The sequence below is a fragment of the Penaeus chinensis genome, chromosome 31, assembly GCF_019202785.1.
Source record: "Penaeus chinensis breed Huanghai No. 1 chromosome 31, ASM1920278v2, whole genome shotgun sequence".
Classification (NCBI taxonomy): Eukaryota; Metazoa; Arthropoda; class Malacostraca; order Decapoda; family Penaeidae; genus Penaeus; species Penaeus chinensis.
The window spans coordinates 2,335,125-2,350,124 of NC_061849.1; the positions used below are offsets into that span (position 1 = coordinate 2,335,125).

At 43.6% G+C, this 15,000-nt stretch overlaps 1 protein-coding gene across 1 annotated transcript in view; it reads left to right on the top strand.

Moving 5' to 3' along the window:
* The window catches only part of LOC125042168 (potassium voltage-gated channel protein Shaker-like), a gene marked incomplete at its 5' end in the record, with an annotated part of 44,822 nt that overhangs the window by 14,183 nt on the left and 15,639 nt on the right, over window positions 1-15,000 (top strand). Inside the window, 3 exon segments of the mRNA XM_047637646.1 lie at window positions 2,665-2,794; window positions 12,165-12,355; window positions 14,325-14,489. Coding sequence (XP_047493602.1) covers window positions 2,665-2,794; window positions 12,165-12,355; window positions 14,325-14,482 — 479 coding nt within the window.

A 15,000-nucleotide genomic window follows, 5' to 3' on the forward strand; every position in this document is an offset into this window, starting at 1 on the left:
GTGTGTGTGTGTGTGTGTGTGTAGGCGCGATTTTGTGTGCATGTGCGTGTTTGTATGTACGTTTGTGGGTGTAAATGTTTTTATGTGTGTTTCAGAGTTTGTATGTTTGAGTGCGCGTGTAAATTTGTCTATGTCTGTATGTTCCTGTTGTGGTTTTAGGTTTCTGTGTGTTTGTGTGTTTATTTGTGCGCCTGAAGACCCACTGTGATTCACCCAACTGTCCCCGATTTAAAGAACGCTACATAAAGCAAGAGATAAAAAAAATATTATATTTATTTATATATATATCTATATACATATATATATATATATATATATATATATCAAAGCGATAATACCACCATAAGTCATTCATGCACTCCCTTGCAAAAATCCCGCGATCGCGAATGAGCAACATTACTATTATCGATGACGTCACAGCTTTCGGGTAGCTGATGACGTCACAGCCCTAGGGATCGTTAGGCAGCCACAGACAGATGGCTACGTAACGCCCCTAATCGTTATGGTGTGGCTAATACTCTTCCCAAACGGTAATGATAGCCATGTATATTGAAGCGATCTCATAAATACATTATTAGGAGGGATAATTGCCGTCGCGGTTGCCATAGACCTCACAGCGGAAGGTGATCTGCGTTTGTTTTTTTCCCGCGCGCTCGTTTGTCCCTTTTTCTTAAGTGTTTTTGTTAACCTTTTTGTTTTTTTTTTCCGTTACTTTTACAGCATTTGCTTTTCATTTCGTAAACAGTTTGTTCGAGTCTTCCAATAACTTTCCTTATAAATACCGTTGGACAGAAAAGAGAAAAAAAAACATTTCATATCTGATACACAAAACGTGTTTTTTATTATTATTATTTTCTTCCAGATACCACCGAATTTGAAAACGAATTAAGTAAATATAAATAAACGGTTAACCACTTCCATCGCATTCGAATAACCTGTTTCCCAGTAATGGCTGTTTTCTTGACCCGCTCGAAGCATGAACGGTCAGGCGCGCGTGTGCATGAAGGGGAAAAATAGGTCCTTTGCGTAACGAATTAACGTGTGTCCGTGTGTATGTGTGTTCGTGAGTGCGCCGCCAAAAATATATCTGAAATTGGCCGTTTTCTTCGTGTTGCTTGCATTTTTTTTTTTCTTTTCTTTTTTTTTCTTTTCTTTTTTTGGCCGCCTTGCTTTTTTTTTTTTCTTCATCATTGCGTCTTGTGGCGAGTCGGAGAAACGCCGATGATAAATATTGTTTTTAAAAATTTACTCATGATATCATTGTTGTTGTTGTTGTTGTTTCTAAAGTTTCTCTTGTGTCTGCTCTTCTAAAATCTCCCGTAGGTGTTGTTATAATTTTTTCCCATCGGTGTTGTAATGCGTGTGTCCCGTGGTGTGTATCTGTGCCGCCCTTCAGTGTTGTGGAAGCTGTGTTTTGGTCCGCCCCCGAGCCGAGGCTGCGTCGGGAGGCAGGCAGGCAGGCAGGCAGACAGGCAGGCAGGCAGGCAGGCAGGCAGGCAGGCAGGAGGTGACTTCGGCGTTGTTGTTGTGTTACAGGCGTTGTCTTATTCTCGTCGGCCGTGTACTTCGCCGACGCTGGTTCTGACCGCTCCTGCTTCAAAAGCATCCCCGACGCGTTCTGGTGGGCGGTTGTCACAATGACCACGGTTGGCTATGGAGACATGAGGTAAATTTGGACGCCGCTGCGACTGCTCCCTCTCTTCTCCTTCCCCTTTGTTTTTTTGTTTTTTTTTCTTGTGTGTGTGTGTGATTTCCAACTCTTCTCTGATTCCATACCCCCCCCCCCTTTCTAAACCTAACCCCCCTTAGCCCACACACCCCCTCTCTCTTCTTCTTTTTTCGCCCCCCGTTCCTCCCTTTCTGTCCCTCCACTTCCCTCCCTCCTCCCTCCACGCAGAGTGACACCGACCAGCTGGACTTCCTTATGGCTCTTGGCCCGAGGAACCTTTCGTTTTTTTTCTCGATTTTATTTATTTATTTTGGTTCCTGAAGGATCGGCTTCAACCTCCTATACATAGACACATTTCCCTCTTTCCCTCCATCCCGAGGCGCGCGTGTGTGTGCGGGCCTCCCAAAGCAGAGTAGCGTGAGGGCGAGGGCCACACGCACACAAACACGTCCGAATTCTTCTTTCTTCTCAAGACGTTTGCTCTTTCGCTCCTCTCTCTCTCTCTCTCTCTCTCTCTCTCTCTCTCTCTCTCTCTCTCTCTCTCTCTCTCTCTCTCTCTCTCTCTCTCTCTCTCTCTCTCTCTCTCTCTCTCTCTCTCTCGCTCTTATCTTCCTTTTGGAAAAAAACTCTTCAGTATCCTTACCTCTTTTTTTCTTTTCTCCCTTTTCTTCCTAGCTTCCACCTCCCTCAGAGCTAACGCGCACACACACACACACGCAGTCCTCCTTCGCTGTCCTTCAGGATCGCCCCCCCTTCTCTCTCTCCCCTTCCCCCCTCAGTTATCCGCCCCTCCTTCTATCCCCCTCCACCCACCCATTTAATTTGACATCATTATTTTTATTTGACATCCGTCGCCATCTTCTCGCCCTCTCTTTCATCTTCTTCATCTTCTTCATCTCCGATCATTTCTTCTTCATCTCTCCCTTTTTTATTTCTTCTTCTTCTCTCTCTCTCTCCCCGGGGAGGAGGCCTCAATGTGTCTGTTCCTATTGCAGGTGTGGTTCTCTTCTCAAGCGCTGTGTACTTCGCCGAGGCAGGTTCAGAAAAATCTCACTTCAAGTCAATTCCCGATGCCTTCTGGTGGGCGGTCGTCACCATGACAACTGTGGGCTATGGAGACATGACGTACGGTTCTTCTTAGAGCCTCTTTCCCCCCCCCCCCCACTCCCTACTCTCCCCCCCTACACCCCCTCCCCTTTAAATGATGTATTAACCCCCACACGTTTTTTTTTTAATTAACTTCCCCCTGCCTCCCCCCCCCACAATTACTCCCCACTTGTTTGGCCGGAGTTGCATGCCTAACTGTCAAGCCCTGGCCACCCCCCCCCCCCCCCCATGAGCTGTCAAGCGGTCTCACCCCCCCCCATCCCCCCCCCCCAAAAAAAAATACCCCTCACTTTTTTATGAATTACTGATTTTATCTATTGCTATTTTTTTAAATTCTCTTCTCTCTCTCAGTGATATAAAAAAAAAAAATGCTCACTTTTAGCATGGACACAACATTTATCTCTAGATCCGTTTATTCCGTTCTTAGATTTCTTAAAAAGCACGGTTCACATTTTTTCTCTCTCTCTTTTTTTTTTTTTTTCCTTCTTAATTATCGCCAATATTTGAAAGTATTCACTCCCCATTTTTCTAAACCTAAATAACGCATGAGAACACATTTGTCTATCACCACGTCAGGCTTTCTCTCTCCACAGACTCACCAAAACAAAACATCTTTTTTTTTTTTTTTTAATGCATGACTCAAAGCACACTCGACAGACCAACCACACTCCGTCGCATGCACTCTTGACTAGTCACACTTCCCCCCCCGCCCCACCTCCCTCCCAGTAAATGCATGAACGCAGTCACGCTAGCATGTTAAAAGGCCTGATTTCACCCTTACTGTATGTCTCTGAAGCCCGGCGCGGACATCCGAACACCGTCATCACAAGGGTCTCTAAACGTTGCATTGGTGACAATTCGTTCGAACACTCCCGTGACTGCAACTACGAACACGCGCAGATACACTCTCAAAAAATAATAATAATAAAAAAAAAAAAAGACAAGTTAAAACGCTAAGGGGAGGGAGAATAATTTTGTATATATAATAATCAAAAGACATCATAGATATTCATATTCTACAACTCACTTCCAAAAAAAAAGGCACGCAAATTGGGCACGTAAGATGGGTATAAACACTAGCTTGTCTCCTCTTTTGGCTCCCCCCCCCCCCTCTCTCACCCACACACACCACCCCCGCCCCGCGCCCCGCCCCCCATGTCACGTGACCGCCGCCGTGAGCCTCGTTGCTTCATTCATTCTTCCGTCTCACTCACGCTCCGGCCGGCACGTGGGGCGGTGGGGCCGGCGCTCGTGAGATTAGCAACAGGACGATACGTGTGAGAGGCCACATGGCAACATGCAGATGCACGTGCATGCTCACGCGCGCGGACAGACACACACACAAATACATAGGTAGATATAGGTATGTATGTGTGATAGATAGTTAAATATGTGTGCGTGTTTCCTCATACATGCATATATTCACACAAATACATCTGCTCAATAAATCTTCAGACATTTTACCAGCCCAAACACAGTAATAACAGAAGAGACCTCGTAGAAGTCAAACGAAGTGCACTCAGCGTCAAACCGAAAAGCTGACTGGTCCATTTGCTGTTCTGACCTGCGCTTCCTTTCCTTTCACTCGAGGTGCCAGAGATTCATTTAACACCTGATTATTTTAACGGAGGTCGAGTTGCCCCGTCATGAAGTGATAATGATAATAAAAATAGTAATTATAATATTCCACACGAAGAGACATAAAGGTTGATAACAATAAAGTGTGATAGTGAGAGACTTGGTTGTACTTTAAAACTCCATGAAAAATAGATGTCAGGAAATTACCCCAACACGATTTTATTAAAACAATATAACGATAGAGATAAAACACACAAAAAAAACACACAATATCACTCAATTATCCGTAGTTGAAGCCACGCTCTCTGCATGTGTGTTCGTTATCCTCACAGTCTTTCCTTATTTACACTGACCAATCCACCGTTTTCTTTTGTGATGTTATTCTCACCGAGTTGTATTAGTGACTTCAAAAACTCAAAAACTGACATATTTTGGACAGTTATTATTATTTTATCCTTTATTTTGATTTTCGTTGTGGAGTGAAGTTTATAAAGCACACAAATAGCAAGAGTGAGTGAGAAAGAGAGAGAGAACGAGTGCGTGTTCTTGGACAATAAAGCATGATCTTTTTTCCGTTTTCTTCCAATGAACACAGCCGCCTATTTCAAGCCTGCACTCGCTTTTTTCTACTAAATTTATATATAGGATTTTTCTATTCATATATATACATATGTATGTATGTATATATATATATTGTATGTACATATATATATATATATATATATATATATATATATTATATGTAAATATATATATATGTATATATATGTATATGTATTCGTATCATATTCTGGAAAGTTTTAGAATGTTATGCCTAGATTTCTATTCTACTTGCCTAGTTTGAATTTATGAAATTTGTATTATCTCAATTGCTTTCAAATTGAAATTTCTAGAATACGATACTATCTATAACTACGCTTCGGCTTTCTTTTGATATATATATATATGTATATATATATATTACATATATAAGCTCTTTATTCTTATTGAACTTATTTCCTCACTTTACTACTCACAAAAAGCTTTCCAAATACCACACAGTTCGTATCCGACCCTCTTTAGTCCCCAACAAAACTTTTATACTTTTTAACATCCTCTTTTTCCCCCTCTCGATAGAGAATCCAAACCTTTGATGATGATGATCCTTATACTGTCAATTCCCTTATATTTCCTCCGCCATTCCTCCTCAATTTACTTTTTTTTTTATAAACCTATTCTTCCCCAAACCTCAGGAACTTTGATGTCCTCATTAATATATATTAATTACCAAATCCAGTGTTCCCTTTTTTGGTAATTCTTATATCTTAGAAGAAGAAGAATATCATGATAATAACAAAGGCCTTCCCCTTTTAAAACCTCCGTCCTTTTTCCCGCCTTTTTTTTAATCGAACTTAATTTCATTTTTATAAAGAAACAAGATGGTTTAGGATGCCTCTAAGTGTTTAAAGAACTTGAATTCATTTTGGTCTTTTGTCAGGAAATTTAAACTATCCACTGCCATGCATATACTGAGTAAACAAACCTAATATATGTTGTTTTTTTTAGAAAATGTAATATGTAAAACCCATAGCTTTTTATTTCTCTCCATCGTAATAACTGTTCTTGTAGACCATCTCTCTAAATTCAAAGACATTCAGCAGTGTTAATTCCTCATCTAATTTTAGACTATAAAATAAATAAATGAAAAAAAAGAACAAAAAATATATATTCTTAGTTCTGTAATGGATAGAACCCCCTAATTCTACCCTCCCCCCCTCCCCCCCTCAACCCTTGCCAAGTCAGACCCCTCTCGATAGTCATACTTGAACCCCCCCCCCCCACCCCTCACCCCCCTTTCAGCTCTCGCCCTCCCCTCCCCTCCCCACCCTCCCCCCCTTAACCACTGTCAAGTAGTAAGTGTGTATTTCCCTTTAAATAAAATACTCGAACACCCTTAGCCTTCGACCCCCCCCCCCCCCCTGCGCCTCCAACTGTCCCCTCAGACTTCACCTTTTGACAAGCCTTTCACTCAAGCTCAGTACTTACCCCTAATGCATTCATTCCTTGCTTTATTGTGATTTGAATATATAGTTTTTTTTTACGTATATCCTTTGGTGATTACATGTTATAGATCTATTTCTTTTTGACTATTTGATAGTAGGATATATATATTTTTTTATTTCATCTCGTAGATTTTACTGGTAATGTGTTGTATATTAGTAGGTTAGTATGTTTGAATACAAGTATGATGTTTTTTTTTCATATATATATATATATAGCGTTTGTGTTTGTTTGTTTGTTTTTGTTTGTCCTCATTCGAAAACAAATTATATCTTTCAAGGAAGTGTTATAATTAGTTATTCCTGTTAGACCATAATCGTAGGAGAAATCTTTGTTTTTTTTTTATCATCATTTTCATTTTTAAATCAATCCATTGATGGGTGGCTTATCGGTCCTAAAAAAAAAAAAAAAAAAAAAAAAAAAAAGTAAAAGAACTTTAAAAAAAAAAAAAAGTTGGTATCCATATTTAGAAGCGTTCAGTCCTAGAAAAAAAAATATTATATACATTTTCCCTATCATCCTTCTTAGTCTTGTTTTAATTATTCTAAGGACAAAAGACCACATGTTCTCTACCTGTAACGTAGCCATATTTCATTCAAATCCCAAAATTTAGTCGCTTATAAGACGAACCTCAACCTAGACACTTCTAACCTGATGTGCCCTGAAATGCCCCGAATCAATCCTAGTCGAATCTACTTGTCCTTACCGAACGTGACCTTGTCTATCCTAACTTGGTCTGACCCTACCTGTTGTGACCTTCCTTCCTTCTTCCTCCTCCTCCTCCTCCTTCTTTTTCTCCTCCTCCTTCACTTCCATCTCCTCCTCTACCTCTTCCTCTTCCTCTTCCTCCACTTTCACTTCCTCCTCCTCCTTTACCTCCAACTTCTCCTTACTCTTCTCCTCCTTCTCCTCTTTCACTTCCTCTTCCTCCTCCCCCTCCTCCTCTTCCTCTTCTTCCTCCTCCTCCTCCTCCTCCTCCTCCTCCTCCCCCTCCTCCTCTTCCTCCTCCTCCTCCTCCTCCTCCTCCTCCTCCTCCTCCTCCTCCTCCTCCTCCTCCCCCTCCTCCTCTTCCTCCTCCTCCTCCTCCTCCTCCTCCTCCTCCTCCTCCTCCTCCCCCTCCTCCTCCTTCTTCTCCTCCTTCTCCTCCTCCTCCTCCTCCTCCTCCTCCTCCTCCTCCTCCTCCTCCTCCTCCCCCTCCTCCTCTTCCTCCTCCTCCTCCTCCTCCTCCTCCTCCTCCTCCTCCTCCTCCTCCCCCTCCTCCTCCTTCTTCTCCTCCTTCTCCTCCTCCTCCTCCTCCTCCTCCTCCTCCTCCTCCTCCTCCTCCTCTTCCTCCTCCTCCTCCTCCTCCTCCTCCTCCTTCTCCTCCTCCCCCTCCTCCTCCTTCTTCTCCTCCTTCTCCTCCTCCTCCTCCTCCTCCTCCTCCTCCTCCTCCTCCTCCTCCCCCTCCTCCTCCTCCTCCTCCTCCTCCTCCTCCTCCTCCTCCTCCTCCCCCTCCTCCTCCTTCTTCTCCTCCTTCTCCTCCTCCTCCTCCTCCTCCTCCTCCTCTTCCTCCTCCTCCTCCTCCTCCTCCTCCTCCTCCCCCTCCTCCTCCTCCTTCTTCTCCTCCTTCTCCTCCTCCTCCTCCTCCTCCTCCTCCTCCTCCTCCTCCTCCTCCTCCTCCTCCTCCTCCTCCTCCCTCCTCGCCCTCCAAAGTCCTTAAATCAGAAATTCCGATTTGGATCTTCATACCAACCCCTCCCCCCCCCCCACCCCTGTCCTTGCCCTTGCCTTTCGTAATCTTTATCCCCCTGTCTTCCTCTCCCTGACATTCCCTTTGCCCAGTTCCCTCTTTCGTAAGACTCTACTTCTTCCTTACTTCTTACCCTTATTTCCCTTATTCTTCCTTCCTTTTCCTTTTCCTCTTTTCCTTATCCTTTCTCCCTTTTCCTTTCTCCCTTTTCCCTCTTTCCTTCTTTCTCTATTCCTTTTTCGCTCTTCCCTTTTCCCCTCTTCTTTTATCCCTTATCCTTTCTCCGTTTTCTTTTCTTTCCATTATCCCTCTTCTCCTTTTCCCCTTATCTTTTCTCCCTTCTCCCTTCTCCTTTCTCCCTTCGCCCTCTTCCCCTATCCTTACCCTTCCTACCTTATCCTTTTTCTCTTTTCCCTCTTCCCTCTTCCCTTTTCTCTTTTTCTCTTTTCTCTAATACCTTATCTCTTCCCCTTTTCCCCTTCTCCCTTATCCGTCTTCCCTTACCCCTTTTCTATCCTCCTCCTTTATCCCTTTTTACTTCCCTTCTCCCCTTCTCTCTTCCCTTCCCCCCTTCCCGTTTATCCCTCTTCCCTTTTATCCCTTTCCCCTTTATCCCTTTCCCCCTTCTCCCTCTCCCCTTCTCCCTCTCCCCTTCTTCCTTTCCCCTTTTCCCTTTCCCCTTCTCCCTCTCCTCCTTCTCCCTCTTCCCTTCTCCCTCTCCCCCTTCTCCCTCTCCCCCTTCTCCCTCTCCTCCTTCTCCCTCTCCCCTTCTCCCTCTCCCCTTCTCCCCCTCCCCTTCTCCCTCTCCCTCTCCCTCTCTCCTTCTCCCTCTCCCTCTCCATCTCCCCTTCCCCCTCTCCCCTTCCCCGTCTCCCCCTTCTCCCTCTCTCCTTCTCCCCCTCCCCTTCTCCCCCTCCCCTTCTCCCTCTCCCCTTCTCCCTCTCACATTCTCCCTCTCTCCTTCTCCCCCTCCCTATCCCCCTTCTCCCTCTACCCTTCTCCCTCTCCCCTTCCCCCTCTCCCCTTGCCCCTCTCCCTCTTCCCTTCTCCCTCTCCTCTTCTCCCTCTCCTCCTTCCCCCTCTCCCCTTCTCCCTCTCCTCCTTCCCCCTCTCCCCTTCCCCCTCTCCCCTTGCCCCTCTCCCTCTCCCCTTGCCCCTCTCCCCTTCTCCCTCTCCCCTTCTTCCTCTTACTTCCCATTTTATCCCCAAAATGATCATTGTTCGTTTATTTACATTTTCACGGGTAAATGATTGATACTCAGCCGGTATTTCCCTTTTTTACTTTAGCCGATCCCTCCAAGGACAGGTGGTAACAAGCTTAGGTTCAGTTTGCAACAAAGTAGATCTTTGATTATTACTATTAATCAATTCATTAATTACATTTTTTTATTTTTTTTGGATATATATACTGCAAGCAAGCACAGATACCTCTACCTATATTTTTGTGAACAGGTCTTTTTTTTTTTTTTTTTGAAAGGGTTCTATGCTCTTGATATCTACAGTCTGAGCAGTTTCGATGCTTTTTCCATTAATTTCTAGTCTAGTCTGTACATTTTGTAGATTACTGCAGTATTCATCTCTTTATGCCTTGTGAGAGAGATCAGAGACCGGAAGACCATCACAAAAAAAACAAATAACAAAAATTATAAAAAAAGTAATGGAGAGAGAGAGAGAGAAAACATCTTTTTAAAGGATCATAATAAAAGTGACACCAAAGCAAGATTAGAGAAAAAAAAAAGATAATAAAACTGTGTCAACACCAACGAAAGATAATATATTTGTTTTTAACTGGTAATACAATAAATGATTCCTTAGTAAACTGAAAGCAGGTCTCTGGTTTGCTTCACGGTAGAGTATCCAATCTCCGGGTATCGCCCCCCAAAGGTATTGAGAGGCTACTTCTTAAATCCTATTTTTAGTCAGTTCTCTTCTCTTAGGCTAGATGAATATATATATATAAAAAAAAAATCATAGCGAGACTTATTGCCTCTTCTTGAGCTTGCCTGTCATCTGTTTCTTCCTTATTTCCTCTCCTTTTCTTCTTAATAAAATGACTTCTAAGGTGATGTTTACGAAATGCTGTTCTCGCGGTAGATCGGGTTAAAAAGAGTTAATTTAGGATATAAATTACTTTCTTTTTACTTTTTCGAGGGGGTGTTGTGACTGACAAACACAAGTATAGTTGTCCCTTTTTTTCTTCTTTTATTTTCCTTCCTTCTGACTTTATTCTTCCTCTGCTTCCTTTGTTTATTATTATTTATCGAGAGTTAGGTTCAATGGCCAGGGTTCGTCAAAGAGTGAATGAAGCTTTCGAAAGATACTCCCTTTTCTAAATCCTTGTGGTGGTAAATACGATAGGCCTAGGTTAGCAGTGGGGAGAAGATAGAGGAGGTAGGCTTATGGAGAAGGAAGAGGAGGAGGAGTAAGAGGATGAAGTAGAAATAGAAGTAAAGAACAGGGTAATGAGCCTCGGTACTTTTGAATCTCGGTTCTCGATACAGTGGCTCAGGGAGATTGATCACCAATGGTCAGAGTTTAGTTTGGGTTATTTAACTAATCTAAAAATTAGGGCAAAGAGGTCCAATCTGTAGGTAAAGACACAGATAGATAGCTAAGCAAGACCATTCTGTAGGTAAAGATAGGTAGATAGGTAGGCTAAACAAACCCACTCTGTAAGCAAAGACACATAGATAGACAGACAAAAGGATGTATACACATGAGACAGATAGACAATATATATATATATATATATATATATATATATATATATATATATAATGTCTGTACGAATAATTCCTCTCCCCTTGCTTGGCCTATCATAATGTCAGGTCTAACGCCGGCTGCCTTGACCGAGTAAGTTGAAAGGGGCTGTGTATTGCAGCCAATATTGCTCGTCCTTCGTTATGAGAGTTTAGCGGTTAGGAAGCAGGGTCGTGGCTAGGGTCATAACATGGGGAAAGAGAGAGAGAGAGAGAGAGAGAGAGAGGGAGAGGAAGAGGAGCTCGCTTATATAAACACACAGTTCTAGAGGCGATTTATTTCCGATAGGTATGTTGAGGTTCTCGGGAGATCACAGGGAAGAGTCAGGGTTTTGAATATTTCATTATGTTTGTTCGTTTCGTGAGATTATTCTTTTCTCTCTTTTTTTCATTTTTAATTCTTTTTCTATCTCTCTCTCTCTCTCTCTTTTCTTAATTTAGGTGGAAAAGAGCTTAGGTGAGGAGGTACCCTAGTGTTGTATTGCCGGCTGTAGAATATGGTTAGATCTATCGAATACGGTTATACATATATATATATATGTACATGGAACGTCTCTTTTTTTACATATTATAAGATGGACTGATAGACTGCGCATTAATGATTTTGAGTAGATAATTTAACTTCGCTTTTTGTTCTGATGAGAACACTTGAGATACATAGCCAAGCATTATGGCATTGATTTATAGCTTGGTAGGAGAGGATCGATGAATGACTGATCGTTTCTGATACATTCCAAAAACTTAGGTGAGCCTCGTAGTAAACTGTAGGATGATAGTTATGAAATAGTTCAGGCTGACCAACTCTTAGTCTCATAGCAGTTGTTTGGTCTTTGTAAAGTAAGAGATTATGATGTATATTTATGAAATAAGTGATATATATGTGTGAAGGAAATGTGATTTATATTCATATTAGGATAGATTATCATTGCAGTCATGTGACCAGAGAGCAAACAGTTTAAGAATATATTTATTTGCAAAACACCTTCTTTAGATAACATTCTATTGCCATAGTGATTATAAAAAGTATATAGACAATAATTCATTCAACCATTCTTACGTAAAAAAAAGTGTTTCTTTAAAAGGAAAGCATTCAAAGTTTTAAAAAATCAATCTTTCTCTCACCTGATCAGATAATTCAAAATTTCTTTAAATCACAACTGCCACACAGAAGCAAACGCCTCCTCTTAACCCCACCCCACCGCCCCACACTCCCTCCCCCCCACACACCCGCACCCCGCGCCCTCCACTGCCGCGTCGAGAGCTGACCTGTGTATTCCCTCAGGCCCGTTGGAGTCTGGGGGAAGATTGTGGGGTCCTTGTGCGCCATCGCCGGTGTGCTGACGATCGCTTTGCCCGTCCCTGTCATCGTGTCAAACTTCAATTACTTCTACCATCGGGAGACAGACCAAGAGGAGATGCAGAGTCAGAACTTCAATCACGTCACCAGTTGCCCGTACCTTCCTGGCACTGTTGGTAAGTCGGCGTTTTTGTTTTGTTTGTTTTTCGTGTCTCGGGGTAATCTCTATTTATTTATTTATTTTGTTTTCTCTTTCTCTCTCTCGCTGTCTTTCTCTGGGGATTTTTTTCGATTTTTTTTTTTTTTTTTTGGGGGGGGAGGGGTTTATTGGGTGGTTTTTCTTTCTTTCTTTTCTTTTCGTCTTTTCTTTCTTTCTCTCGGGTTTGACTCCTTTTTCATATGTGCTGTAGGAGGGCGAGGGGTAAAACGGGGTTATTGAGCGAATCATAATGGGTCGTTAAGGACTTGGCACTCTCTCTGGGCCTGGTCATCCGTGCCGTCGGTCAAAAAAGCGGGGCTCCCACAATGGCACTGCCTCCCACGGTGCCAATAAATGACAGCCTGTCCTCGGCATCGCGTTCCTGTGGTTCCTTTGTGTCCCTTGGAGGTATGTGGACGGACTCCTAAAGACGCAATGATTAACAGCATCGCTAATGAGATCCTCGGCCCGTCAGACGCCATTTCCAGAACGGGGGCGTCTCACCCTCACTTCTTGGAGGCGGTGGGCGTGGCAAGCTCACCCTGAGGCGGGCGTATTCTGTTCGGGAGTAAGTGGGCGTGTGGGCGGGCGTTTTTCTCCTAGTTCTGGGCGGGATCGGTGGACAGGGAAGGGGCGTTAGGAGAGTCACGAGAGGCGGGCGACAGGGTGCTTAGGGTTAAATTGTCGTTAGAAGAAAATTAGGCCGGTCGTAATTAGGGTCAGTGAGCATGTTAACACCGCTGAATGAGGTGAGGGGGAGGGGGAAGGGAGTAGGAGGGAGGAAGGAGGGATAGCGGGGAGGGAGGAAAGGATAGAGAAGTGGGAGAACGTGATAGGTAAGGAAGAGGGAGGGAGGGAAAGCAGGAAGGAACGTATAGGTAAAGAAAAGGAGAGAAAGCAGGGAGGGAGCGAAGGAGTGGGAGAGGGGGAGAGCAGGAGGGAGAGACTGGGAGAGGGGGAGAGCAGGAGGGAGGGAGGGAGGGAGGGGGAGAGGGGGGAGAGCAGGAGGGAGGGGTGAGAGGAGGGAGCAGAGGGAGGGAGGGAGGGAGGGGTAGAGGGGGGCAGCAGGAGGGAGGGGTAAAGGGGGGCAGCGGGAGGGAGGGGTAGAGAGGGGGGGCAGGAGGGAGGGAGTGAGAGCTAAATAAAAGGTAGAGGGACTTGGCTAAAGTTATTACCTAACTTAGATTTTGAGGTGAGACTTAGCGAGAGAAAGAAATATTTTTATTGTCATCTTTATATCCTTTTTATTTGTTTTCATTGTTGATAGACTCTATGTAACTTCAATATGAAAAACTTTATCAGATTTTAAAATATAATTTTCATGAATTTATCCCTGATTTAAGATTTTGGCATAAAAAATATTTACTTGTGAATTAAAATTATTTAAAGTAACAAAGCACTAGGTTATATATATGTGTTTAAAAGTCAATGAGATTCATATATATTTATACATTTTGGTTATTTACGTGTCAGATATTCCACAGCTCTGTCACACTCTCACGACACATAACAGAAATGACACATGGCATATGACACAAAAGACGCGTGGCATAAATGGTACATGACACTTAAAGCACCTGACACAAATCGCGCAAATCACAAATTACACAACTCAAAATCACTCATGGGACCATTAATACCCAACATGACAAAAAAAATCCCCCACTAGACACCAAAAATCCCGACACATGAACCCCCCCCCCACACACACACACGCGACACCAACCCCGACACACGACACCAACCCCCACACATAACACCAGACACCAACCCACACAAACGACACCAATCCCCCACACGACGCCAACCCCCACACACGACACTAATCCACACACGACACCAACCTCCCCAAACGACACCAACCCCCACATGACCCCCACACCCCCTATCCCCACCCTCCCGATGCCCCCCCCGCTGGCCGCGCCTAACCGCTCGCCGCCCCACAGGCCAGCACCTGAAGAAGGACTCGTTATCGGAATCCTCGTCCGACATCATGGAGCTGGAGGAGGGCATGCTGATGCAACATGATCTCAGTAAAAAGCAGAATTGCAACCCTCGCCACAACAACAATATAAACGCCATGAGCATCGAGACTGATGTCTGACACTTGTGTGAGTATCGCCGGCCGGAAATTGGGCGCCGTTGTTGCTAGGATTAATGTTGGTGTTTTAGGCCAGCGGCGCCAAAGGGCCCGCGCGCCGGACGTGGGCGGCGGCGGGAAGCGCGCCTGTGTGTGTATGTGTGTGCATGTATGTATGTATGTATATATGTATATATATATGTATGTATGTATGTACATGTGTGTTTTGTGTGTTTTGTGTGTGTATGTGTTTGTGTGTGTGTGTGTGCGTGTAAAACTCACGTGTGTGTGTTTCTTTCTAGGTATTTCCTTCCCTCTCTATGTCTATGTCTAACACCATCAGTAAACTTCAGTGCATGGAATTTACTAATATAAGTTTTTTATCAAGTTTGATTTGATGTTATCATTATACATCCTATTTGCATTTCTGTTGATGTTGATTCATAACAGTAATGATAATTATTGTTGTTAGTATTATAAGCCTTATTATCATACCAATTAGCACTAGTTTTAGTGGTATTATATTTATTAGTGTTATTGTT